The following is a 25,618-nucleotide window of genomic DNA, read 5'->3' on the forward strand; positions in this document are numbered from 1 at the left end:
AAAGAGAGCTACATGTTGCAAAAAGGAAAGGAGGTGGGTCATACATATGGTAGGATGAAACGTGGTTAATGGCTCAGATGCACTCAGAAATATTGTGTATGTGAATACTGTGTGGTGTTGAAAACTGTGTGGACGGACCAGGAGGATGGTATCAGTAGGTCTTCTGATGCTTACGAGGAGGCTCGTAGGACACCGATGAAAGAATTGAGGAGTTCTGAACAATTGTGCAGGAGGCAGTGGTAAAACTTGAGCATGGGTGCTGGTGTATAGATACCCAGCAATTGCAGAATGGCTCTGGAGTCTTTGAAGGACTACAGGGAATCATCAGACTTCTGGTTGAAGAGGTGAGATTCATAAAAAGGGAGGTCCTCAATAGTATATTGTACCTCCCTGGGGAAATCAGATGAATGCAACCAGGATTCCCTTCTCATGACAATTCCTGTGGTCATAGTGCACAAAGACGTGTCTGCCGAATCCACCAAAGACTGCAGTGTCATTCTGATGACCAGTTTGTCTTCCTCTAAGATAATCTGGAAGAAAGCTTGATCCTGCTGGGGAAGCTTGTCCACTAACTGACCATAATTTAGGAAGTCATATTTAGCTAATAATACCAGGTAGTTGGAGATCTGAAACTGAAGGCTGGTTGAAGAAAAGACCTTGCAACCTCGGATGTCCAGTCTCTTACCCTCCTTGTATGATGGAGCAGAATGCGGATGTTGCTGTTGGACTCATTCTGTTGCTGCTTGTATAACCAGAGAATTGGGCAGGAGGTGAGAAAACAGAACTCAGACCCCTTTGCTTGTACATAGTAGCTCTTTTCCACACCCTTTGGGGTCAGTGTGCAAGTGGTCAGAGTATGCCAGTCAGTTTGGGCTGGTTGGAGAATGGTATCGTTGATCAGTAGTGCCACTTGGGGAGGTACCAATGCATGCAATATCAAGTAACCGATGTTGGCTCTCCTGCATTTCCTCCAGCGGAATGTGGGGGACATCAGACTCTCTTTGTAACTATTTCCTGGAACTGACGGTAGTCATCCGGGGTGGGAGGAATGAGTAGACAATGCTGCTGCATCTGGAGAAGATGAAGTGAACTGCTCTGGTTCCGGTGCTACCGTCGGAGTTGGGCTAAGCAGTGCATCCTCCAACCCCGGTTCTGAATGCCTACTTGACAAAGGCTGGAGGTGCAACATGGGGGATTCTTCTTGGGCTGATCAGGAAGGTTCCAAAGGCAGATATTGGGGCCAAGACCCCCAGTACGACCTACTAGGAGGATCTGGCGGTTGGTGCAGAGGGCCCCACAGAGAGGGGTACCAATGACTCCCGAGATGAGACAAGGGAGGGTATTGTCACTGAGCCGGTGGGACCTTTGGATAGTCATGCTGATGGTACAGAAGAGGCGAACCTTTCCTTCTATCAGAGTCCTCCGATGCCGAGAAATCAGAGCCTTGTTCGAATGGTGGTGCTACTGGGACCCTGGGAGTCATAAGAGAGGGTCAGGAATATGACCCGAAGGAGGTAAGTGCAAAGCAGGGGAGTGTATTCTCTTAGGTGGCTGATACACCTGAAGATGTGGAGACCTCACCTCTTCCAATACAAAGAGTTCATTAAGGCTGGGTGCTGACTTGAGCCTTCCCAGTGCCAGCAGCATGCACTCTGCAGTCAGAAACAAAACTGGAAGCTGGAACAGAGGACTGTCTCAGAACTGAGAGTTCGCTTGATTTCAACGGTGCTGATCTGGAAGGGGTACATCGCTTCATGACCGGGACCAGTGGGTCCAGTGTTCTGTGTGACTTCTTGTCATATTTGTGAGCCTTGGAACATGCCATGTCTCCGTGGCTGGAATTTGTGGAAGATCGCAGTGTCCTTCTTGGGCCTTGAGGAAGACTTACTGCCATGTTTACGCATATGCTTCCTTGCCTCATGATCTAGGCCCTGACATGGGATCCATAACTCCAGTGGAACCAGACTTGAACGCCTCAATAGGAGGCTCACGCTTCGATTCCTCAGGCTGATGTATGGGATAGGTGGGTGTTCCCTGGCCTGGATCCAACTGCAGCCTCATTGCGACTTCCATGAGGTGCTCCTTGAGGCGGAGGGCCTGGCCTTCCTGGGTATGGCTTGGGAGGTAGATACTGCACCTGGATGCAATGTGGACTTCCCCCAAGCAGAAAAGGCAGTGTTGGTGCTCGTCACTGACAGAGAATAAGCAAGAGCAGGAGGTGCAGATCTTGAACCCTGCTGTCTTCGGTATAAGCCAGTACTCAGGTGTGGGCACTGATGGGGGAATGGGAGGCTGGAAAAACAGTGTCCAAAGTCCTCAAATCCTAAAAGCTACTGCTATACTAAAAAACTATTACCTAAACAACAAAAATATTACCTATATACAAGAGTAAAACAGTCATTTTTTCTGTGTTCTAGAAAGTGCGTCACAAGAGACGAGAGAACAGTAGAGGCTCCGACTTGGACCATGCAGCAGTAAGAAGGAACTGAGAGTGTGGTTGGTCCACCCTGCCCTTTATTGCCTCGGCAAAACTATGAGGTAGAGCAAGGGCACGTGCGGACCAACAGACACTACGGCTTTCAAAACCTCTGGCTCCGGATGCATGGAGTGCGTTGAACTCTCAGTGGAATACAATAGGGACCATTACGCAAAAAAGAACTATTATGTCCCATTGGTTTTACAATTCTCTCCTTTCAGATTTGGGTCTGCTTCTGAACGCAAAAAAAAAAAAAAAGATCTATACCCAACCTAGAGAATTCTTCTTATAGTTTTACATTGGACTCAATAACCATGAACGCTTTTTCTCAGAGGACAGGTTTATGAAAATAGAGCAATCTGTTTTCCAAAGGCGAACCTGCCAAACCCAGAAAGAGGGCCTCTTCCAGGATCTCATGAGTTTGATGGCAGCTACAACTTATGTAACTCCATTTACTCATCTCAGAATGAGGCTGATGCAGATGTCTCAAGTCACAGTCTTCAAATGTTTGTTGCTGTGACAAGGCGTGCTTGCCCACACTGGTACGGCAAGGGTCAACTCTGCTCTCTTGGCTGAGGAGGCTATGCCCCCTTGGGCCTGCTGGACATGCTCTGTCTGGAGACCAGTATAAAAGGGAGCAGCCCAACTCATTTGGGGCTGACTGCTGATGAAGGAGGATGCCTGCTGCAGGCTCCAGTCCGGAAACTGTTGAGGCACCAGACAGCAGAGGCCAGAGACACTGAGATGCAGGTGAATGCCCAAGCTCCTGTGGACACCCAAGGGCCAATGGAGATGTTGACAGCTACACAGGCTGAGGAGCCTATGGACCTTGGAGACACCAGGACTACCACACCAGGGATAGGGTAGGAAGTAGTTCAGGGGGGACTTAGTCAGTGTGCTGGGTGGCATCATCGTGTTTCAGATGGATGCCCCACCGACCCAGTGGTGAGTGCTCCTGCCACTGCTAGGGCCCTGAGCTGGGACCCAGTGGAGCAGGGTGGGCCTGGGTCCTCCTACTCAGCTGCCACCCACCCCTAGCTGGCAGCCTACTACCCCGATTCTCTGCGAGGCCACACAGCCCTGTTGAACAAGGCAGCCATACTGATTCTGACCAACGGGACATGCAGCCCTGAGGGGGAGGGCAGTTGTACTGACTCTGACCATGGGGCCACAAAGCCCTGAGAAAGGGCAGCCATATTGACTTTTACCCCTAGACCACGCTATCCTGAGGCAAGGGGGGGATCGTATAGACTCAGCCACGGGGAAATAACTACCATGACCCCAACCCAAAAGGGATGGGGCGCGCTTGCCCTGTGACAGTTGCCATGCCTCAGAATGTCCTCAATTTGTTGAGATGATAGATGGACAGACCAAATGTTCTCAGAGGCATCCTGTTCAATTCCCCTTTCACCATCGGTCACAATAACTTCAGATTCATCCAACAAGGATGGGGTGTGCATTTAGGCCATATCATAATCAGAAGCCAAAAGGCTTTTCAGGAAATGAGCTTGCATATACATATGTTGGTGTCAAGAGCCACTCTTTTGATGCTCAGATCTTTCCTTCCTTATGTAGAGGGAAAGATTTATTCAGGTAGCAGCAGACAACACAATCACTACATATTATGTGAACAAAGACTGGGGGGTGTTCATTCTTTCCATTTATATGCTGAAGTGGTCAGATTATGGAATTATGGTGCATTCTTCACAAGGTCTAGCTGGTGAGCTTGCATTTGACAGGGGAGAGCAATGTGCTAGCAGATCATTTCAGCAGGGACAATTTTCAGAGGCATGAGTGGTCCTTCAAAGGTCAAGTTTAACTGGGAATTGGTCCTGCTTCGAGCAGGGGGTTGGACTAGATGACCTTCTGGGGTCCCTTCCAACCCTGATATTCTATGATTCTATGTAGCAAAAGGCATCTTCAGTTGTGGTTGGCCTGCTGTAAACCTATTTGCAACAAGAGTCAATAAAAAGCGTAGTCTCTTCTGTTCATGAGCAGGAAGGGCAGTCAGTCCATCTCAGACACCATCCTTGTGCAGTGGAAAAGGGGCTTTCCCTCCATTTCAATTAATTCAGAAAATGGTGAAGAAGATTAATCAGGACAGGGCAAGAATGATACTGACTGTCCCAGCTTGGCCAAGACAGCAGTAGTATCTGGACCTGCTTCAGCTGTCACACAGAGTTTGCATGCATTTCTGTCTCCAGATCTCTTGCCACAATAGCAAGGCAGGTCCCTCAGTCTCTTCATTTGACTGCCTAAGCTATTGGACTTGGACTAATCTTGAACAGTCCAGTTCCTTCTTAGTGCAGAATAGACTGCTCCATTTTAGAAAGCTGTCTACTAGAAAGTGTTGCTTCGATTTTCCAGTTTCAGCTTCTACATTTTGGAGTATTTAACTTACTTAAAATTTCAAGAGTTATCTAGTTCCTCTTAAAGTTCACTTGGCAGCTATCTCAGCTTACCATTTTTTTTTTTGGCAGTGATTGATTGTTGTTTGTGGATGATGCAGTTAAAAGATTATGAAGGGGGTACCTAACGTATCCTTTGAGGGATCCAGTTCCCTCTTGGGATCTTTCTCAGGTCTTATCTATGTTTATGAAACCACTGTTTGAAACCTTGGTGGAATGTTCCTTATTTTATTTATCTATTAAAACTGTATTCATTATTGCTATACTATCATCCAGAAGGGTGAACTGCATGCTGTAATGAGTGTGTTCTTAGACTTGATCCCCCAGGTTTTTACCAAATAAAGTATCTGAGTTTCTTACAATCAGACAATTAGTTTACCAATATTTTTTCCTAAGCCACATAGAGGGGAATATGTTACACGCTTTAGATACTGGAAGGGAGCTTACTTATTATTTACATAGAACTAAGAGTTTTACAAAATCATGTAGGTTGTTTTTTATGCTAAGAATAATGTGGGGTCATAGTTAGAGCCCTGCAAATATGCAGATATCCGCAGACCATGATTGTGGATTGCAGAGATACATGTTTTGTATCCGCACAGGGCTCTAGTCATAGTGTGTCTGCTCAGACTATTCTAGATGGGTTAAACAATATATCACTGAACGTTACAAGTTAGCAGATATTTCTGTGCCTACTATTGTATGTCCTCATACTAGAGCTGTAGCAGCACTTAATATGTTCCTATTTTACAAATTTACAAGACTGCTACTCCGAAGTCAGTAAATCCATTCACTAAACATTATGGTCTAGATTTGGCTTCAAGAGCAGATGCCAAATGAGGCAGAGCAATGCTTGAATTATTATTAAATTAAAGCACTGTTTCCACCTCCTGAGTTTTCTGCACTGCTTGTCAAAATACTGATAAGTGGAACTATGCAGACCCTCTCAAAGAAGTAGTGAAGGTTACTTGCTTCATCTGTAACTGGAGTTCTTCAAAATGACTCTACATAGTCGTGCTTCCCATCCACATTTTGCTCTTCTTCACAGTCCCATTATGGCTTCTCTGGGACAGCAGAGGCAAGAGGGAAGAATTGAGGCAGTAGAGGGCACAGTACACCCTTACATAGCCTCTCCCTCAAAAAGTTCAGAAACAGTGAGGAGAGGGGGCACATGGGCACAACCTGGAAAAGGTTACAGGGTTAGGTAGCACCAGGCGGTGCAATACCCATAAGTGGGAGTATGCAGAGTCACCTCAAAGAACTCTGGTTACACAAAACCAACTTTCATTTTGTGCACAGTGTAAGAATTCTATTCTTTTTACGTTTGAACAAATAATTTTGAGTTTACTTTTGTATAATTAACTCACTTTCCTGATACTTGGTCCAAAGAGCATATTTGGTATAAATATAACCTCTCTTCCTCCTCCCTAAACTCTAAAATTGACTATTGTAGGCAGCTAGATTTAAGAATTTTTTAAAAAAATAATCTTTGAGGAACCCTAACTTTGATACAATTTTGTACATTATAAAGATTGTACAGGTTGCTTGAACAGTATTAACATCCCCATTGTAGAAAGGCAAGATGAGGTTTAGGTGTTTTTAGGTACTTTTAATTAATAAATAACTTCAGTAATAGCACTGTAAAAAGTGAACATCTGTTAAAATAAAAAGGCACTTAAAACAACATAACCAATTTGGAACAGATGCAATCTTAATGTTCACAGGCAAATATACATGGCACATGTCAAAAATGAAACCTGACAGTGACAGTCATGTCACAGTACAAACTATGCAATCTCAGCTACAGGGTAAAGGCAAATGTACAGCCAAGACTGCAAAAGAAAATAAAGTTGTGCTAATAGAAAAATATTACAAAAATTGCAACCAAATACATTAAAAGATTAGAAAGGTGACAAGGCATCAGGCTTTAAAGCAAGGAAACATTACCATAAAGGACACTATATGAATTAAGGCCCTCATGTATTTAGAGGATGTCCTGGTGAGTGCTTCATGGTACTGCAGGCCGGCCAGGGCTTGAATTTACAAAGAAAAAATATGCAAGATACTAAGCAGCAACTTCTTGAAAAATGGCACAAATTTTAAAGCTTTTCCTTCCTAAAATTTTCTTCCTAACCCCTTCAATTTGTCCATAACCTGGCACTTGACAATTTAATATTAGCTATGCAGACACTTTTCACAGCCTTTTACACCGTTTGTTTCCATCCTATTCATCTTACTGTTTCTAATCAGATATATCTAACAGCTACCCAGTCATTGATTAACTTTAAAAAAAAATGTGCGAGTTTGCAAGGAAATATTTAGTTAACATTTTAACTATGTCTGCAAACTCAAGCCCTGATAACCCTGTAAAGCTAAAACTTAATTTTTAATACTCAGTGGCTAGGCAGAGCCCTCATACTGATTGATTTCACCGTTTCCCTCCCAGTCACATCACAGCAGTATCGTACACTTCCCACAGAAGACCTACATTTGAACAGCACAGTAAGGAAAAGGTCAAAAAGGCACCATGTGACCTTAGCTGATTAGGCTATGCAGTCTCAAGTTTTCTGTCAGTCCCCTGGCACTGATTATTTTATTTGGGAAAAAAAAATTACATATTGTACATTTTTAAAACCTGCATAGGAAACAAACCTACATGTAATGAGTTAGTAAAATCACTGCAGAATTGCCCTAAATCTATCTTACTGTGACTACAAAAATTGCTACGTTGCATACAGTGTTGTGAAGTAATACAAGTAGTGTTCATTTTCCCTCATATTTAGGATTGACCACAGTTGTCACTGCACTCTTGTAAATAGGATTTTCACCCTAAAAAAAAAAGAGAAATGTTTACATTAGTATTAAAAGTACACACAACAAGCATTGCATTTATGCCAACTTTGCAAACAAAAGACATATTTTAACATATTACCCATTGATCTGTAGTGTTTCCAGATGCTGTAAGTAAATACTAGCTTAAATTGTCTGAACAGCAAGATTTTCTCTATCAACTTTAGTAAAAGGCATGCTTAGCTAATAAACGCTAAAGTGTTAGGACAGATCTCTACTTTAGGGTCACTCAATGATTACCTATTCTGTTCTTTCCCTCTGAAGCACCTGGCATTGGCTACTGTCGGAAGACAGGATACTGGGCTAGATGGGCCATTGGTCTGACCCAATATGGCTGTTCTCATGTTAGGATATGCCACTTGGTTCCCTTATAATTTATGAACCACACATGCTCATCTGCAGGCTGAATGATCAGGCGAAGGCTCTACATCTTCGATCTCATGACATACTGGTGAAGGAGTTGGGGGGAGCATTTCACTCAACATTTTTTGAACTGGAATGCTTGAATTTAGGCTCAAATAAAAGTTGTCTGAATTTCAGTTACTGAGCATTTGTAGCTCTGACTGACTTTGTTCCCAGGTGACAAAGTTTGGAGAACAGAAGGGTGTGCTGTCTTCCGGGAGCTAAGCTATGAGATGTGGACAGGAGGCTGAAGAGCATACTAATGGGAGCAGGAAAGAATCCACTGATTATCCTTGATGTTGGAACAAATGACACAGCTAGATTCTCGTTGGAACATATCTGAACCAGTTCCAGTGCAGTGAAGAGGTAAAAGATGAGCTAGCTCATGTAGAGAGCCCACCTGACTCAGCGCCTTCATTGATCTTGTCTTTTGTATTGACACCTCGCTGTGTGAGTGGAAGGAAGAGAGAAAGGGGGTCCAATGCCACCCCCCTCCCCCACTGCATCCAGATCTTTAGAATCAAGCCAGGAACTGATGCAAGTGGATCTGGGTTCCAAATGTTTGACCCTGGAGGAAAAGGAATACCACTGGCAACTTAACCCCTGTTTCTACTGCAGAATATCGGAACATTCCCTCAATTCCTGTCCATCCAGACTGAAATCAGGAAATGGACCGGCCCAGGCCCAGTAAGGGGGTACAGCCTGGGTGTCACCAAGCACCAAGACCTAAGCTAGTTCCCCCACCTTTAAAGAGAACCAAACCTAAACTGCATGGAGCCTCACCACACCTACAGGTACCACTGCACTTATGCCTGCACTGCATGAAAGCTTATGCGCAAATAAATTTGTTAGTCTCTAAGGTGCCACAAGTACTCCTTTTCTTTTTGTAGATACAGACTAACATGGCTGCTACTCTGAAACACTGCACTTATGTGTCCTAGGAGGATTGAAGTTGATTCCCCTGCAGTTAGCCCTGGTCAACTCTCATGCCATTGATAGTTTTATAGATGCAATGGCTGCCCAGAACCTACAAATTCCTCTTTGGCCCAAATCTTAATCAGACCCGGTAGAAACAGTTGATGGGTCACCCCTGTCATCTGATCCAGTAACCCAGGAAATTGTTCTCTTATGATAGGTCTACACTGCGATTAAAAACCTGCAGCTAGCGTGTGCCAGCTAACTTAGGTTCACAGGACTCGGGCTAAAGGGGCTGTTTAATTTCAGTGTAGACATTTTAGCTCAGGCTGAAGCCTGGGCTCTGGGATCCTCCCCACTTGCAGGGTTTTTAGCCTGAGTCAGCTAGCCTGGGCCAGCCACAGGGTTTTAACTGCAGTGTAGACATTCCCTTAGAGGCCAGAGTGGGAGAGCATCGCATGTTACTATACTTCAATGTGATCAGCTCTCAGTACTTCCCAATAATACTTGGAATACTGTGTTTTGTTTGGAGTAGCGTTACCCGCATATCTCCTGACGAGGGAAGAGCATTGACTTTTCTTCCGATTATTGCCAAAAAGCAGGCCTGCAACCTCCATGTTAGCCAATGCCTGTTCCCCTGGAACAGATATTACTACCCAAGGAAAAACAGCGGGGGCTAATGAGAAAGAAATTGCCTTGAGCCCAAAATCCCACCTCCCCAAGAAATACCAGGAACACACTAACATTTTTGAGAAAAAAACCCCACGTCCCTCCTGTCCCCTACAGGAGGCCTAGAACTGTCCCACAGACTTGCAGCTTTGGGTGAAGGCCCTGTATGGACAAATATACACTATATCCAAACCACAGTCTGGAAGCACTATGCATCTATATCCAAGAAAATCTCAAGAAGGGCTTCATCTGTTATTCTTCCTCCCCAGCAGGGGCTCTAGTCCTTTTTGTATGAAAGATGAGGCACTGTGCATTTGCAGGGACTACTGAGCCCTAAATCTGCAACCGGTATTCTCTGCCTCTTTGTTCTAGATTGTGTGTGAACAACCACAATCCTCATGAAGCTAGACCATCAGGGAGCTTACAAAGTAGTGCATAAAAGTCAGGGATGAGTGGAAAACAATCTTTCATACTTGATACAGATAATTTGAATATTTAGTTATGCCATTTGGCCTAACCAATGCCCCTGGAACTTTCCAACACTTTATGAATTGTGTGTTCAGGGACACAGGGGAACAGTATGTCGTCATTTATATCAGTGATATCCTACTGTTCTCAGAGAACCAAGAACAATACTGTTGCCACATCTGATCTGCTGTGGAAGCATGGTTTGCATGCCAATCTGGAAAAATGCCTCTTTGACCAGTCCTCCATCAAATTTTTGGGCTATGTCATCTTCCCAGGGTGTGTTCAGATTCAAAAAAGCAGCAACCTGTGACTGGTCAGCTACCCAGAATCCCCGTGAATTACAACACTTACTGGGCTGTGTCAATTTTTATCAGCAATTTATTTCTGACTTCTCAGGAAAAATAGCTCCCCTAACTCCTACATAAGATTGTCTGGTTCACTTTGTCACCAGAAGCCTACCATACCTTCATCAAGCTCAAGTCCACCTTCACAATGGCCCCATCCTGGTGCACTCCAACCCAACCTGCCTGTAGCCATCAGGGCAGTACTCTCGCAGAAGCCCAGACCCCAGCAAGTCTTGCACCCTTGTGCTTTTTACTTCCCCAAGCTCACCCCAGCAGAAAGAAATGACAACATTAGATAAGTATCTGCCTGCAATTAAAACCATGTCCAAGGAGAGATGCCACCACCTTGAGAGGGCTTGGCCACCTGGACAGGTATTCAAAGATGATAAGAACCTCAAGCATCTCTGCAAGGCCCAAGCTTCAAACCAAAAGCAGCTAAGGTGGGTCCTGTTTTTCTCTCAGTTCGAGTTAACCATCACCTACCTGCCTGGGTCTCAAAATGGGAAGGCCGACACCTTATTGCAAAAAGGAGAGTAATACCAGGAGGGCAAAGAGCCAACTGCTGAGAGAGCACACCTCCTCAAAGCTAGTAATTTTCTCAGCATGGCAGTTCACAGAGATCTGATCTCCCTTGTTTGATCCACCTCTAAGGAGGACCCCTTGCTGGGGACCACATCTCAAGTGTTTGCACCACTCTTAACATAATGGAGTAACATGTTTCAACAGGTGCATGTATGTATCTCTGAGGGCCTCACCCCGCTTTGAGATGCTACATCTTTATCATGATATCCCACTGGTAGCACACTTTGGTCATTGTAAGCCCTCCTTTGCAGCCTCCCACTTTTTCTACTGACCCTGTATGAAGGCCAAAATTCAGGCCTGTATGGATTCATGTGAACTCTATGTCCACACCAAGACACTTTGAACCAAGCTCATTGGTACTTTGGTCCCCACAGAAATACCTGCAAAGCCTTAGATATCCATTTCACTAAACTTCATTGTGGAATTCCCTAAATGGCCCACTTCATCCCCTGCAGCCACTTACTCTCCACTGAGGTTACTGGCCAACTCACGATAAGACACATTATTTGTCTTCAAGGGCTTCCAGACCACAATGTCTCATGGAGAGAGGAAGCGCCTTGCCTGGGAGCTAAATTTTCTAATCGTGCCTGCCTCCTTTGCTGGCCATGCAACTTGAATTGGGCTGCTGAGATGCTCTCTGCATCCTTCCCAGGAGAGTTAGTGTCTCCAATCCTATCTGGCTCCTTTCCTGCCTCTGGAAGGGGGGCCCTTGGTGACCCCACCTGGTCTGGGCTGAGGGAGGAACTGCTTACTGCCAACAGAGTTGACTGAGCTCCTCAACGAGACACCTAATAGGCAGTAAAAGCAGGCAATATAGACCCTTTCTTTTGCTTCTGGCCTTTTCTGTCCTAGCTCTCTCCCAAAACCCACAGAAATACCAGCTGCTGCAAACACTTCAGAAGCTGAAGTGGAGCTGAGGGGTAATTTCTGCAAAAGGCAAATGCAGCCCTGTGACATTAGCCAGCCAAACTGTTAGATGGAAATTTGAAATAAAAAGCTCTACAGCAGAGAGGTCTGGCTAAGATACTGTGGAAGTGATAAAATTGGAAGAAAATTCAGGGGTTGGGGCATTCCATTGCTGCCAGTGACTAAAAGAGCTGAAGAACCCATTGTAATGGATCTGTGGACCTTAGTACAATAAAGACCAAGTCATTTTATTGATTTCTAGAAGTCTGGGTTCATATTTATTTAACTAAACAAAGGAAGGCTATAGTACAGTGTGTGTATACTACATGGAGTAGGGGGATAACACATACACACTTCAATAACAGTGATGCACTTGCACACAACAAAGCAAGTCTTGCAGCTGTCTCCATTCATATCAGACTCTGGCAAACAATTTTGATATGCAAATAATCCTTAGTAAGGAGAGAAAACCTCAAGCTGTTTAGGCAATATAAATATTTTAACTTTGCCCTTATGTAGCTTTTTAAATCTTCTAAACACTTTACAGATAAGTCACCCTCAACACTCCACAGGGAGGTAAGCAAGCATTATCTCCTCTTTACAAATACGAAAACGGAGGCAAACAGGTTAAATGACTTGCAGCAGGCCACAGTAGGAATCAGTGTAAGAGCTGGGATTAGAACTCTAGAGTTCCCAGGGTCTAATTCATATTCGGTCCACATTTATCTTCTGGAAATAGATGATCAGCTGATATATATTAAATACAATGCTGTGAAAATACAGATCAGAAGCTCTGAAGTTTATAAACGCCTTAATTTAGCACATGACCAATCATAGGGGAAAAAAGTCAGAGAATATCTGTGCTTTTCTTACATTTGTATGAATTTAGTGTTTACGTGCAGTGCCAGTGAGAGACTGATGTCCTCTATTAAGTACATAATAGGCAACAATAACACAAACTTCCTCATGCTACCCAACCTGGATGTCTCAAATCTGAGCTGGAGTAACCACTCCTAGGAATGTGCGAATAATTCAGTCTCTTGTGACCCATTTGATCTGTAGCCTCTCTAAGACTAACAATGTAGTAGTGGACAGTTGTTCACTAGACCAAACTCATTTCACATTGGCTACCTAATAGTCATTGGTTATTACCAATCTGTGCTGAATTTTGACTGATAACTAAGATATGAAAGATTATTTTCCATTATTAACCTCTTAGCAATGGAGTTTCACAGAATATCTTACCTTCTGAGATAAGTGTATTGTAGTTTTTATTTAAGGAAGATATATATTTCATTTATAAGATAGTGTAAATCAAAATGAGCACACATTTAACATGCAAATTTAGCAGATAAACCATTTCTATCACATGCCCACTAAATGTCATGCACAGTTTAACTGAAATGATTCTGGAAACATTAGCTGTTCACACCGTATTCATACAGTAGAACTAATTACACTTCATTTGAGACCAAGAACTCTTAGGGCTTATCTACATGGTGCATTAGTGTGCACCAGGTGGGGTGTAAATTCTAGAGTGCACCAGAGTGCCATGCACTAACTTGCTCATGCTAAAAGTGCAATATAAGTTCCGTACTGATCATGTAGTCCCATTTCAAACGGGACTGGACTGGCAGACCCCTGTGATGTCGCAGAGCCCCCAATGGCTTCAAAAAGGGCTGCATGCAGATGTAGGGAACTGGCCATATTTTTTAGTGCAAGATTGAGGCTTTGGTCTAGTTTCCTTGTTAATAGCCACTACACCTGTTGAAACACTATCTAGGCCAGGGGTTCTCAAACTGGGGGTCATGACCCCTCAGGGGGTCGCAAGGTTATTGCATGGAGATCAGACTCCACCCCCAACCCCTGCTTCGCCTCCAGCATTTATTGTAATGTTAAATATAAAAAGTGTTTTTAATTTATAAACGGGGTCACACTCAGAGGCTTGCTGTGTACAAGGGGTCACCAGTACAAAAGTTTGAGAAAAAATGATCTAGGTATATCTAACACACTAATCGTGCTCCTTTTATACAAGGATTAGCAGGATTATATAAGGATAGCTTTTGCTTTCTATTTATAAATACTCTATTATTAAAAAAATGCATCTAATTCAGATTCATATCTGCCTCATTAATTTAAGTTTGTTAAATTATAGAATCTTTAATACATTAAGACTAAAACATTAAGAAACTTTACAAATTTAACACTGTATTAGTCTAGCTCCCACATGTATTCTGGCTGGCTGGCTAAAATAGAACTTTTTAGCATTAACTTGTCCCCATATATTTAAGTCAAATTATGTCAAAAATATTCTCATTAAAACTCTAACACATTGGGAGGGATCCATGGAAAGATTTGGGCACCTACATTCCAGACTTAGGTGCCCAAATCCTAGTTTTAGCTCCACTGCAATCCACAAAACTCCTGTCAAATCTATCGGTGCCTAAACTCACTCAGCACCTAAATTTTTCAGGTTAAAGTTTCCCTGGGTGCTTACGTTTCTGCATCTGATTATGTGCACTGCTGCCTCCCTGTAAGCATCTGGACACTTATCTCCCACCTAAGCCCCAGAGTGATTCACGAACCAGTGGAAGACAGGCATTTGGCGGCTTAAGTTGCACGTGAAGCCCAAACTGGTAGCCGTGCTAAGAAGGCATTTAAAATCCTCCCTGCAGCCTAGACTTAAGCACCTATCTCTAAGAGGGGGTGGGACTTAGTGCCCCTTCCCCAGTTGGCACCTGCCATTTGTTAGCTTAATACGCTTAATATCCCTGCCTAATATGTTTGCTTTTGTGGATCGCATTCTTAGATGTCTCTCTCCCCGCATTCACATTGTATAGGGAGCCTGCTGTGTGAATCTCAGTGTTGTTCCTGAGATTTTCTATAGAATCATAGAATATCAGGGTTGAAAGGGACCCCAGAAGGTCATCTAGTCCAACCCCCTGCTCGAAGCAGGACCAATTCCCAGTTAAATCATCCCAGCCAGGGCTTTGTCAAGCCTGACCTTAAAAACCTCTAAGGAAGGAGATTCTACCACCTCCCTAGGTAACGCATTCCAGTGTTAGATCTAGGTGCTATGATGCCCAGCATTGCAATCCCTAAGTATCTTTGTGGATTCACAACCATTTTGCTTAAAAATCTTAAAAGGAAATTGCAAATGCCATAGCTGTATAAGTGAAACAAGGTGAGTGAGGTAATATCGTTCACTGCATCTTTCACTGTTGGTGAAAGAGATAAGCTTTTGGGCTTTCACATGGTGACCTGAAGAGGAGCTTTGTGAAGCTTGAAAGCTTGCCTCTCTCGCCAACAGAAGTTGGTCCAATGAAAGGTATTACCTCATCCACTTTGTCTCTCAAATGTCCTAGGACAAACACTGCAGATAACTATAAGTAATTTTTCCATTCATACCCTCTGAACAGTATTGTTTTAAGCATTTTACTGGTTTGTAGTTCATGCAAGAAACTATTAACTACCTCTTAGATATCAAGACGATATAGAAAACCTAGGATAGATCATTTAAAGCTCACAAGATATATAAAAAGAAAAGGAGTAATTGTGGCACCTTAGAGACTAACCAATTTATTTATCATCAAGTTGGGCCATGATCACTTTAGATAAGCTATTACCAGCAGGACAGTGGGGTGGGAGGGGGTATTGTTTCATGGTCTCTGTGTGTATATAATGTCTACTGCAGTTTCCACGGTATGCATCCGATGAAGTGAGCTGTAGCTCACGAAAGCTCATGCTCAAATAAATTGGTTAGTCTCTAAGGTGCCACAATTACTCCTTTTCTTTTTGCAAAGACAGACTAACACGGCTGTTACTCTGAAACAAGATATATAATTACAGTTCCTGCAACAATATTCTCTCTGCTACATTACACAGTGTGTAGCATTCTAGATTACTGTTTAAGTATCTTGCTGTATACAGTATGTTTCATTGGCCTTCTTACTACTTTTTTCTCCATTGATGTATTGTTTCAATTTAAACAAATCACAAAACATCTAATCACAAAAACTATATGCAAGATATGTGCAGTTAGTTTGAGTTACGACCCAAGTTACAGTGGAAAACTTATCTCTAGAATCTTTTGACATTTGCTCAAGAACTGGTTCTCACTATCTACTCCATTTCACAAATATCATCAGGTCTTTTTGAACAACACCATTATGTGGATCCCCTGCCCAGTTTCAATGTTGGAAACTGCAGCCCTCCCAAAAAAGACATATCCCTTTTTCAGAGGATACAGAAAGGAGGAGACACACCAAGCATGGCTGGAAGGCTAGACAGGAGTTAACCCCTTGGATAATGTAGGATGCTATTCACTGGCACAGATCTAAATTGAGCATCACAGTGAAGAAGGTGTCGCAGGGCCCTGCTAGAAGGAAACCCTAGGAGTAGAGTGAAGTGGCTTCTTCCTGTGGTGACACAGCAGCCAGCTTCCCTTCCATGGCAACAGTATATGGCTCTTCTCCAAAGTGTTTGAGAGGAACCACTACGATGTGCATGAATTAAAAGTTATTGATTGAAGCCTGCTGCTACTGTGACCTCGAGTGAAGCATCCATTACTGGGGAGGTTCTCTACATTCCATTTCCTTCCCGAAAACCCACTCAGTCTATCCATGGCACCCTCGACTCCCGCTCTGAACAGATTCACAGCAATAGGGCTGAGGCCATCCAGCAAAGCCAGAGAAGACCTTGACATTCCTGATATTTCTAAAGTTAAGAAAAAGACAAAAAGTTAACTTTAAAAAACCAAGCCTCCTCATGCCAAATAAAGCAGCAAAAAGGCAGAAGCCAATCTAGAAAAACCCCATAGGTCTCTTAGGTAACAACAGGAAGGCTATGTCAAAGTTTTCTGAATTGCTTGGGAGATGAACATTTTCAGTGCATTTTTTATACCCTAGATGTCTGTCTAACTAATCAAGTTGCTCACAATAGACATGATTGCAGATAAGCTAAATGTAATAAAAGAAGTTAACAGAACTTTCAGCAGCTTACTCAAGATTTAAGACACACTTATGGTTTAAAATTTGCAATAAAGTCTCTGTTCTTTAGAAGTTAAAAAAACTTTTTTTTAGAATATCATCATTTGTTTAGCCCCAGCAAGCCAAAATAAGCTGGTAGAAATACAAGGCCTCTGCCTCAAAGAATGTAAAATATACACAGACGACTCATCAACAAAGAGGGGGGAGGGGGAAGGAGGAGGGAGAAATGACCCAAGCCATAAAACTGAATGATGACATTTAGTACCATCTGAGATCTGCCAACCAAGACTTTTATTTTACTTCTTTTAAAAAAAAGAGTGAAGATACTTTCATCTTGGTTCTTACCACCTGCTTGAGGAGAAAACTAAAGAGTAGTAGTCTTTTGAAAGAAATCAGAAAAAGGCATGGCAGGGCCAAGAGGGATCCAGCCATACAGAGATGCATGGAATGAGGCATGGAACAAGGGGGTAGTTAGATGTTTGGCTTGTGCACAACAAAAGGGGAAAGGAATGACAAAGAAGTAGGCAAGAGCTGGATTGTGTAGAGTCTTAGAAGGGAGGACAAGGAACTTAAAACATCATTCAGGAAATGTCAGGAAACCTGTGAAGGGACTGGAAACGGAGCTGGATATGGTTCAGAATGAGGGACAAGGTAAATGATTTTTACAGCTAGGATAGATTGAAAAAAGTGTGTGTTTCATGAGGCGAGAGTTTAGGAAAACAGGATTACAATAGTTGAGAAGAAATAATCAGGGCTTGGGAAAGGTTTTTTATGGTTAGAATGGAAGAATTTTGGAGATATAAAGGAAAAACTGGGAGAGAATGAGTAGTTAATGATAATATCAGGGTATAACCACATAAAAATGAGAAGGGACCAGCTAAGAGAAAATCAAGTTATGGGTCCAGGGCCTTGCCTGACAAAAAACCCCCACCACTTTGAAATAATAGGTGCAGCACTTAGATTCTATTGTGATGGACAAATTCTTCCTTTTCCATTTTCTTTATTAGCCCCCTCTTCTGTTTCCCCCCTGCAAGATTTTCCATCTTTCTCACCCCCACCCCCAACCTTCTCCTGTCATCTGTTTCCCTACCTGTCCTCTCTATTCTCATCCCCCTCTTTGGAGACCCTGGGGAAGGAGGAGAGCAATCTCACTTAAGAAGCCTTCCTTCTAATCTCCCTTAGACAGCCCATCCTCTCTGGCTTCCTGACCTCTACATCAGCATTTGGCTGTCACTGTCACTGCTTCTTGTGCTTTAGGGTTGAAGAAATAAGATCTTTGGGCTGATGCCATTCACTGCCTTCTGCCTTTCTCCTCAGTATTTGACATGGGAGGAGAGAAGATGGAAGCTACTACCAGCTAAGAATCTCAGAATACAATTTCCTTGTGATGGGCTTAATGCTGAGCCAAACTGACGGATGCAGCTCCTGCTTCACTGCCTCATGGCTGGTGGCTGTTATAACAGCGGAGCAGGGGCAGTCAGCAGCACAGAGCTGAAGCCAACAATTTAAGATAGAAGGTTGGAGTGTTCAGCCATAGTTTCAGGAGGGAAAGGGAGGCAGAAGGAGACTAACAGTTGGCTATGGAAGAAAATGACCTTCCCTCATTCCCATAGATCAGGGGTCTGCAACCTTCGGCATGCGGCCCATCAGGGTAATCCGCTGGCGGGCCGTGAGACATTTTGTTTACATTGACTGTCCGCAGGCACGGCCCCCTGCAGCTCCCAGTGGCCCCGGTTCACTGTTCCCAGCCAATGGGAGCTGCGGGAAGCGGCGGTCAGCACGTCCCTGTGGCCCGCTGCTTCCCACGGCTCCCATTGGCCAGGAACGGCAAATTGCAGCCACTGGGAGCTGCGGGAGGCTGTACCTGTGGACGGTCAACGTAAACAAAATGTCTTGCGACCCACCAGTGGATTACCCTGATGGGCCATGTGCTGAAGGTTGCCGACCCCTGCCAAAGACGACACCCGAGAGACAAAGGATTATGACATTGCCAGTTGTGATGGGAAAATTAGGAATGGGTTGCATATCTAATCATGAAATTATTAATGAACATATTTCACATTTCAAGGGTATGTTTAGACAGGGTTTTTTTGTTTTTTACCTTGAGCTAACTGACTGCCCATTAACTGAGGTAATTAATACATTTGTAAAAGCTAGTCTGGATGCTCCCCAAAAGTTTGTTCTAGTAAAGCCACAAACAATTGTATCCCAGATAAACCGTAAAGGCTAGTCTGGACAGTCCCTAAAAAACTACCTTGAGTTAACTAACAGTCAAAAAACCCCTACTGTAGAAAAGCCCAAAGAGATTCTCCTTCCTCCACCACCAATCTAAATTGTTGTTCTATTTTCCTTTATATAAAATACTGTTCTTCAACTTCACATATAAATTCAGTTCTCAAGCAAGTACTACTGATATTAATAAATAAGCAATGTTGCTGTTAATACAGATTAAAGATTTTCAAGCTCCACTCTGTACAATTTCAGAACTGAAGCAGCAGCAGTTCAACAGAATAAGGCTCAAACTGTGATTAATTGGCAATGACACTGAGTCTCAAAAGAGTTAAAAGTGACATGCAAAGAAAAAGAAGAAATTGAAAAGAAAATACAAACTGAGACTTAGAGACCAGCTTTACGTCCATAGTTTGGATTCTTGAAATTATTAATAGGACTCTTGTATATTGGATTTTCTTGCTGAAGTAAAAGAAATGGTCAATGTCGAATAATTCAACAGAACAAAAGAAAATAACATTCTCAACTACCATAAAAAAAAGGAAAGGTCATGCTGTATGTAAAGGAAAATTATGTTAGTAATTTTCTTTTAAAATTATTTAGTAGTAGAACTCTAATACAAATCTGAAAAACCCTCGGCAGATCAATAAACAAGGATAAAGCCCTTCTAAGGGAATAACCAAAGCATAACTCTGCTTATAAGGATGCGTGGGTGTTGAGTCCCACAAGATTTCTGTACATCAGTACGGAGGTTCGATGTTCAACCATTACTGACCTCCCCACAGACCTTAATGAGTATATATATTTAAGGTCTCCTTGCAAAAACAAAAAACAAGGACCTGGTTACTTATCTTTCCATATCTTGTTCTTTGAGATGTGTTGCACATGTCATTCGACTGTAGGTGTGTGCATGCCCTGAGCATAGTCAGTGGAAATATTCCCTTCAGTTGTTCCTGTTGGGGTGGCTTGGGCACCCTCTGATGCCATACACTCATAGTGCTGGTATAAAGGGTCCAGCCTACTCCACGCCCCCTCAGTTCCTTCTTGCCGGCCAACTCTGATGTAGAGGGGTAGGAAGGCGAGTCTGAATGAACACGTGCAACATATCTTGAAGAACAACAGTCCAGGAAAGGTAAGAAATCACTTTTTTCTGCTTCACATGCTTGCACATGTCCATTCCACTGTAGGTGACTCTCAAGCAGTTGCATAGGAGGTGGGATTAAAGTTTATGGACATGCTGACTGCAAAACAGCTTAACTTAATCTGGAATCATACCTAGACTGTTGAGTGATGGCATAATGAGCAGAGAACGTATGTACTGATGACCAAGTCACTGCTCTACAAATGTCCTGAACAGGAATCTGTGCTGGTAATGCCGCTGAAGATGTGTATGCTCTCATGGAGTGGACAGTCAGGATAACTGATGGCGGAACACCCACCTGCTCATAATGCACCTGAGAATGCATGATGTGATCCAAGAAGAAATTCTCTGCATAGAGATGGGGAGATCTTTTATCCTGTCAGCTATTGCTATGAACAGTTGGGTGGATTTACGAAATGGTTTGGTCCTTTCTACATAGAATGCTAGGACACATCTTATGTCCAATGAATGAAGCCGCTGTTATTCGCTGTTTGCATGTGGTTTTGGGTAAAAAACTGGTAAAAAGATTGCCTGATTGCTATGAAATTGGGAAACCACCTTTGGGAGGAAGCTAAAGTGAGGACATAACTGCACTTTATCCCCAAACAAGACTGTACAGACGTTCTACTGAGAAAGTCTGCCGTAGCAAGGAGAAGAGTTCCAGCGATCGTCAGAGTTGGCAAGAAGAAACTGAGGGTGTGCAGGGTCAACTCGGCCCTTTATACGGTGCTATGAGCACACAGCGCCAGAGGATGCTCAGCTGCCCCAATGAGTACCACTGAAGGAAAAATTTCTGGTGAGTGTGCTCAGGGTGCGCATACACCTACAGTGGAATGAACATGTGTAAGCACTCAAACAAGGAGGATGCTTTTTGCTCTTCTACACTTTGTAAATGCAACTGCCATCAACTTTTAATGGAAGCTGTCTGATTATCTGAGGTAACAATTTGTTGCACAGACAGGGTGTGATACTCGGATGTCACAGTAACAAAGTTGGGCTAGTCTAGCGCTATCACTTCAGTCTGTTTCCTTTTCTACAAGCTTGGCCAAAATTATTTAAGTAGTTAGAACTCAAAACCTAAACCTTTGAGTACATGGTGGCTTATCTAGTCAGGTTATACATCCTAGGCAAAAGATGTTCTTTTACAATTCATCGCTCTTTACAGTATGGTACAAGATATGTTCAAGACCAACTCTGAACAAAGGTTTTTTGTATTCCAGTTTTTAATCCTATAGAGGAGCACCTTGAAATATTTGGGGCATACAAGCAACACCTTTTGTACTTTCCGTAACAACAGTAGCTTTACTGAATTTAAGGTTCATGACTCACTGTGTCCCACTTCGCATTCATCTTCTCCTTTTCAAATTTAGCAAATTCTCTTCTGTCATGAATGATCATAAGTAGTTTCCAAATCAGTAATAAAGCAAGACCAATCAGAACAATTCCAGCAACCACACCAGCTACAATGGGAATGATATCCGGGCCAGTGGGGCATTCTGGGGAATAGAATAATAACAGTACAGTTTTAGCACAATGTAAAAGAAGCACAATTGCTGAAGAATTTAAATTATACTGTGCAATATTCAGAGCATCCAACTTGTCAAGAGCAATGATTTCTCACATTTAAAATGCATCTGTGAATAATAATCTAAATTAGAGCTACTGAGATCTACAAAGATTCTTATTCTAGTTTTGAGACACACACATAGTGAGAAAGCAAGTTTTGATGCCATGGAGAAATGACTTTTACTGACCAAATCAGCTTTTAAGACCACACAGAGCTAAGAATTTCATAGCACTTGAAGCCTTAAGATTAGACTTCTAGACTACTTTTGAACAAGCTGATTATGAATTGTGAACATAACAAGACAGGGGGAAAACTGACTTTATGAGTGTAATATGGATTAACCAGATAGTCCCAAAATACTCCTCGCTTTATAGAAAAAGTGTGGCCTTGTTACAATATTTATACAAAGCCAAATTGTAATAGCATGATCCCCTGAGGCAGAGGGATCAGATTTAACAGATTTTTACAAGACTTTTTCCAACATGGAAATCCAGTGCTTTGTTGAACTAGGAGATGCAAAAATGATTGACATTTTCATTCATTAGGATGAATAATTGCAGAACAAAAATGATACTTGTAAAATTAACTAAAACCAAACAAAGGAAGTTATTATATGGAGAAGGCAAGGCAAGGGTAACCAGCACTCTTGTAAAAAAGTTACCTATTTTGCAAAATACAGAATTCTGAATAGTCACCTAAACTAAAGGATTGATCCTGCTCCCCTTCTAGTCAATGGAAAAACTCCCATTAACTTTACTTGTGCAAGATCAAGCCCCAAGTAAACTGCTGGAATCTGTCAAGGTGAATAGTTACTGTATCGAATCACCCCAAGGGACACTGATTTTGAGTCCTGCTCCTATTGATTGGGCTGAGATTCCTACAGAATGCTAACATTATTAACCAATATTACTTTTTTTTAAAGGAAATAAAATGAGAAAATCTATTAATGAACTTCACAAAATTTTGAAAGTCAGCTGAGACAAATGAACATTCTACTGAGATTGTAAACCCTTTGGGAGGAGGATTCCCTTCATTATACATGGGCACAGCACCTAGCACAGAGTGATAGACTGCCTCTCCTCCTCTTCCTTTCCCTATTCTCTCCTGATCCCCTATGATCCCTTTTGCTCCCCATCTAGGTGAGGGGAACTCATGTGAGCCTTCAATGGCCAGGTCAGATATTTTGTAGTAACAGCTATAGGCTGTGCATGGCCCTTCCTCCATTTCATGTCAAATGACATGTTCAACAGAGAAATGTCACTCACTAATTCAATTTTTAAAATCAAACATGCTAAGTGACTGTTGGCTTTTAAATTCAGTCAGCTGAGTTTGCAAACAGCTCTCTTTAACGTATAAAAATTATGCTCCTCACCATGGAAAATTTCAACCGTAAAAGATGAAATTTTGGGAACATTACCAAAAAATAGTGAGTTAATGCAAGTTTCCATACAACATTCATGACGTAGAGAAGCTATTCCATGAATCTTTAAAATGCTGTACTAAGCAAAACATATACAGCTCTCTGGGTCGACATCATACTAAACTAGTACAACTAGGGGAAAATCTGGCCTTCACTGATCAGATAGATTATTGCAAATATCTGCATCAATTTCCCATAAAACAGAAATAACATTTAAAATTAAATAAAAAAACCCAGATAAACAAATCTCGTACTTCAGGGCATAAATTTCACCAGCTGGAATGAGGAAGGTATGTCATTCAAAGCTGCATCATTGTACAAATATGTGCATTATGGGCATTAACACATTTATGCCTGAAACAGCGGGTGTTGGCCACTGAACTAAGCAGACGATCGATCTTGTCCACTTATCAATTCGTATAATCCTGCAGAATGAGACATAACTTTCTACCTATCGTGTACAATTAATAAAAGGTATATTTTATATTAAGTCACTAACTCAGTCAGGAAACCACTACTATGGTTGGAAGCAAAAGTCCTTTTCAGAAGAGATGTTAGCTTGATTAGAGAGTAAGCCATCTGCACACTGATCTAAACTAGCCAATTTCCCAGAAAATAACAAACCATTGATCAAACCACAGTTGAATCAATTTTTCCTCTGCCAGTAGATATTTGATAGAACCACCTCCAGGAAGTCTGAGTATTATGGATTAATTCCTTGAAGGTAAGTCATCTGAGTAAAGCAAGGACTGAGAAGAGAAATAATCAAGCATAAACAAAGGAGGTTTTTGCTATTCTGTACAAAGCTGGACATATAATGTGACATTTTACTTAATTGTGTGTTTTTTGTTTTAACCTGTAACACGTTTCAAACCTGAGCTAAATCAGAAAGATTTGTATCAATGTATTTAGGACTTGATTAAAAGACATTATAGAAACACGATTAAAGTATGTCAACAGGAAGAAAAAAAACTTTAAATACAACATACACCAAGTCATGTGAGCAAATCTGTTTCAGTCAGTGTAGGAGTCTGTAAACAGTGTCAATATTTGAGACAGAAAAACCAGTCTCAAGCAGCCCTAGTTTCAGAGGAGGGAGCGGGGATACTACTTCTGGATACAGTCTGAAGGTTCAGAAAGGTCAGTCAATGTAACTGTGTTGGGTACAGAAGGAACAACAGAGAGTTGGTCACAAAGGTGAAGGAAACATGCAATAAGGGGTTTGTACCTGGTGTCTCCACTACATGGACAATGGCGTCATTGTTTGCATTGACTGAGTATGTGAAGTAGAACCAGCAGTCATCAACATCCTTCTCTTTACAGTGAGTCAGTGGATCAGCCTGGCCAGGCTGTGGTAACTTTTCTCGACTTTCCACTAGTGTCATGCTGAAATTCTTACAACCCTGAGAACATGTGTCCTTCTTTTCTCCCTTTTTGAAAGCTCTGCATTGAACACAGTCCCTGTGGAAATACAAATTAGTAACACCACTTTTAAACATGTTCATGAAAGGGAGATTTCTAGTATATTATTTCCATCTAATTGAAAAATCAATTGGCAAAGAAGGCAGAAATACCACCTGGAATGTGAGACTGCCATCTATCATCTCCCCCTACCTCTACACCCCCCCCCACCCCCCGTGTCCTTTTTCTTACTCATCTCATTTCTTCTCTTTCCTGTTGCTCTCCTTTTTACTTCTGTCCAATAAGAGTCTGGCTTAGCTGACCAAGACTGTATATTTTGCAACACTGCTGTAAACTTGTGACCATAAAGAGGAAATTAAAAGTGATGCCCTAAACAGCCTGATGCTGGTACAAATTTGACAGGTCTTAGAATCCTGGTAAAACTGTGTGCTCTGCCAGTGTTTCTCCAGCAGTGAGATTATAAGTGAGACAAAAGCTGCATTTTCTATCTTTGCTATTCTTTTCTCTTTTATTTTATGTGTGTCTTATTTTTGTCTTCTAGGAAAAAGAATCCGATTTTAAGAAAACAGGAACGACAGCTCCAGCCCATCTTAACTATTACTTTTTTCTTCAAAAAAGGACAGTATTACTCTCTTTAATACCGTCTAAAAGACTGTCAAACAAGGGTTTTTTATTCTAAAACCTGTCTCCATCTAAAGGGAAAGGGATCAAAGGATGTTGTTAAAATGAAATCCTTATTTAATAGTTTACAATGCTTCAACTGTTTTTCTTTATCGTCTGTATCTTTAAAAAATGTTTTTAAAGGGTTTGCCATGGTACTAAGCAGGCTGA

The 25,618-nt window shown here is 42.2% G+C and overlaps 1 protein-coding gene across 2 annotated transcripts in view; it reads right to left on the bottom strand.

Moving 5' to 3' along the window:
- Positions 1-6,574: 6,574 nt before the first annotated feature.
- Positions 6,575-25,618, bottom strand: part of ITGB1 (integrin subunit beta 1) — a 78,556-nt gene continuing 59,512 nt past the window's right edge. For both annotated transcript variants that reach the window (XM_073334422.1, XM_073334421.1), the window contains 3 exons: positions 24,594-24,826; positions 21,708-21,874; positions 6,575-7,713 (listed from right to left, as the gene is read on the bottom strand). In XM_073334422.1, coding sequence (XP_073190523.1) covers positions 7,648-7,713; positions 21,708-21,874; positions 24,594-24,826 — 466 coding nt within the window. In that variant the 3' untranslated portion in view covers positions 6,575-7,647. The remainder of the gene's footprint in view (positions 7,714-21,707; positions 21,875-24,593; positions 24,827-25,618) is intronic.

Source organism: Lepidochelys kempii, chromosome 2 (assembly GCF_965140265.1).
Source record: "Lepidochelys kempii isolate rLepKem1 chromosome 2, rLepKem1.hap2, whole genome shotgun sequence".
In the NCBI taxonomy this organism is placed as follows: domain Eukaryota; kingdom Metazoa; phylum Chordata; order Testudines; family Cheloniidae; genus Lepidochelys; species Lepidochelys kempii.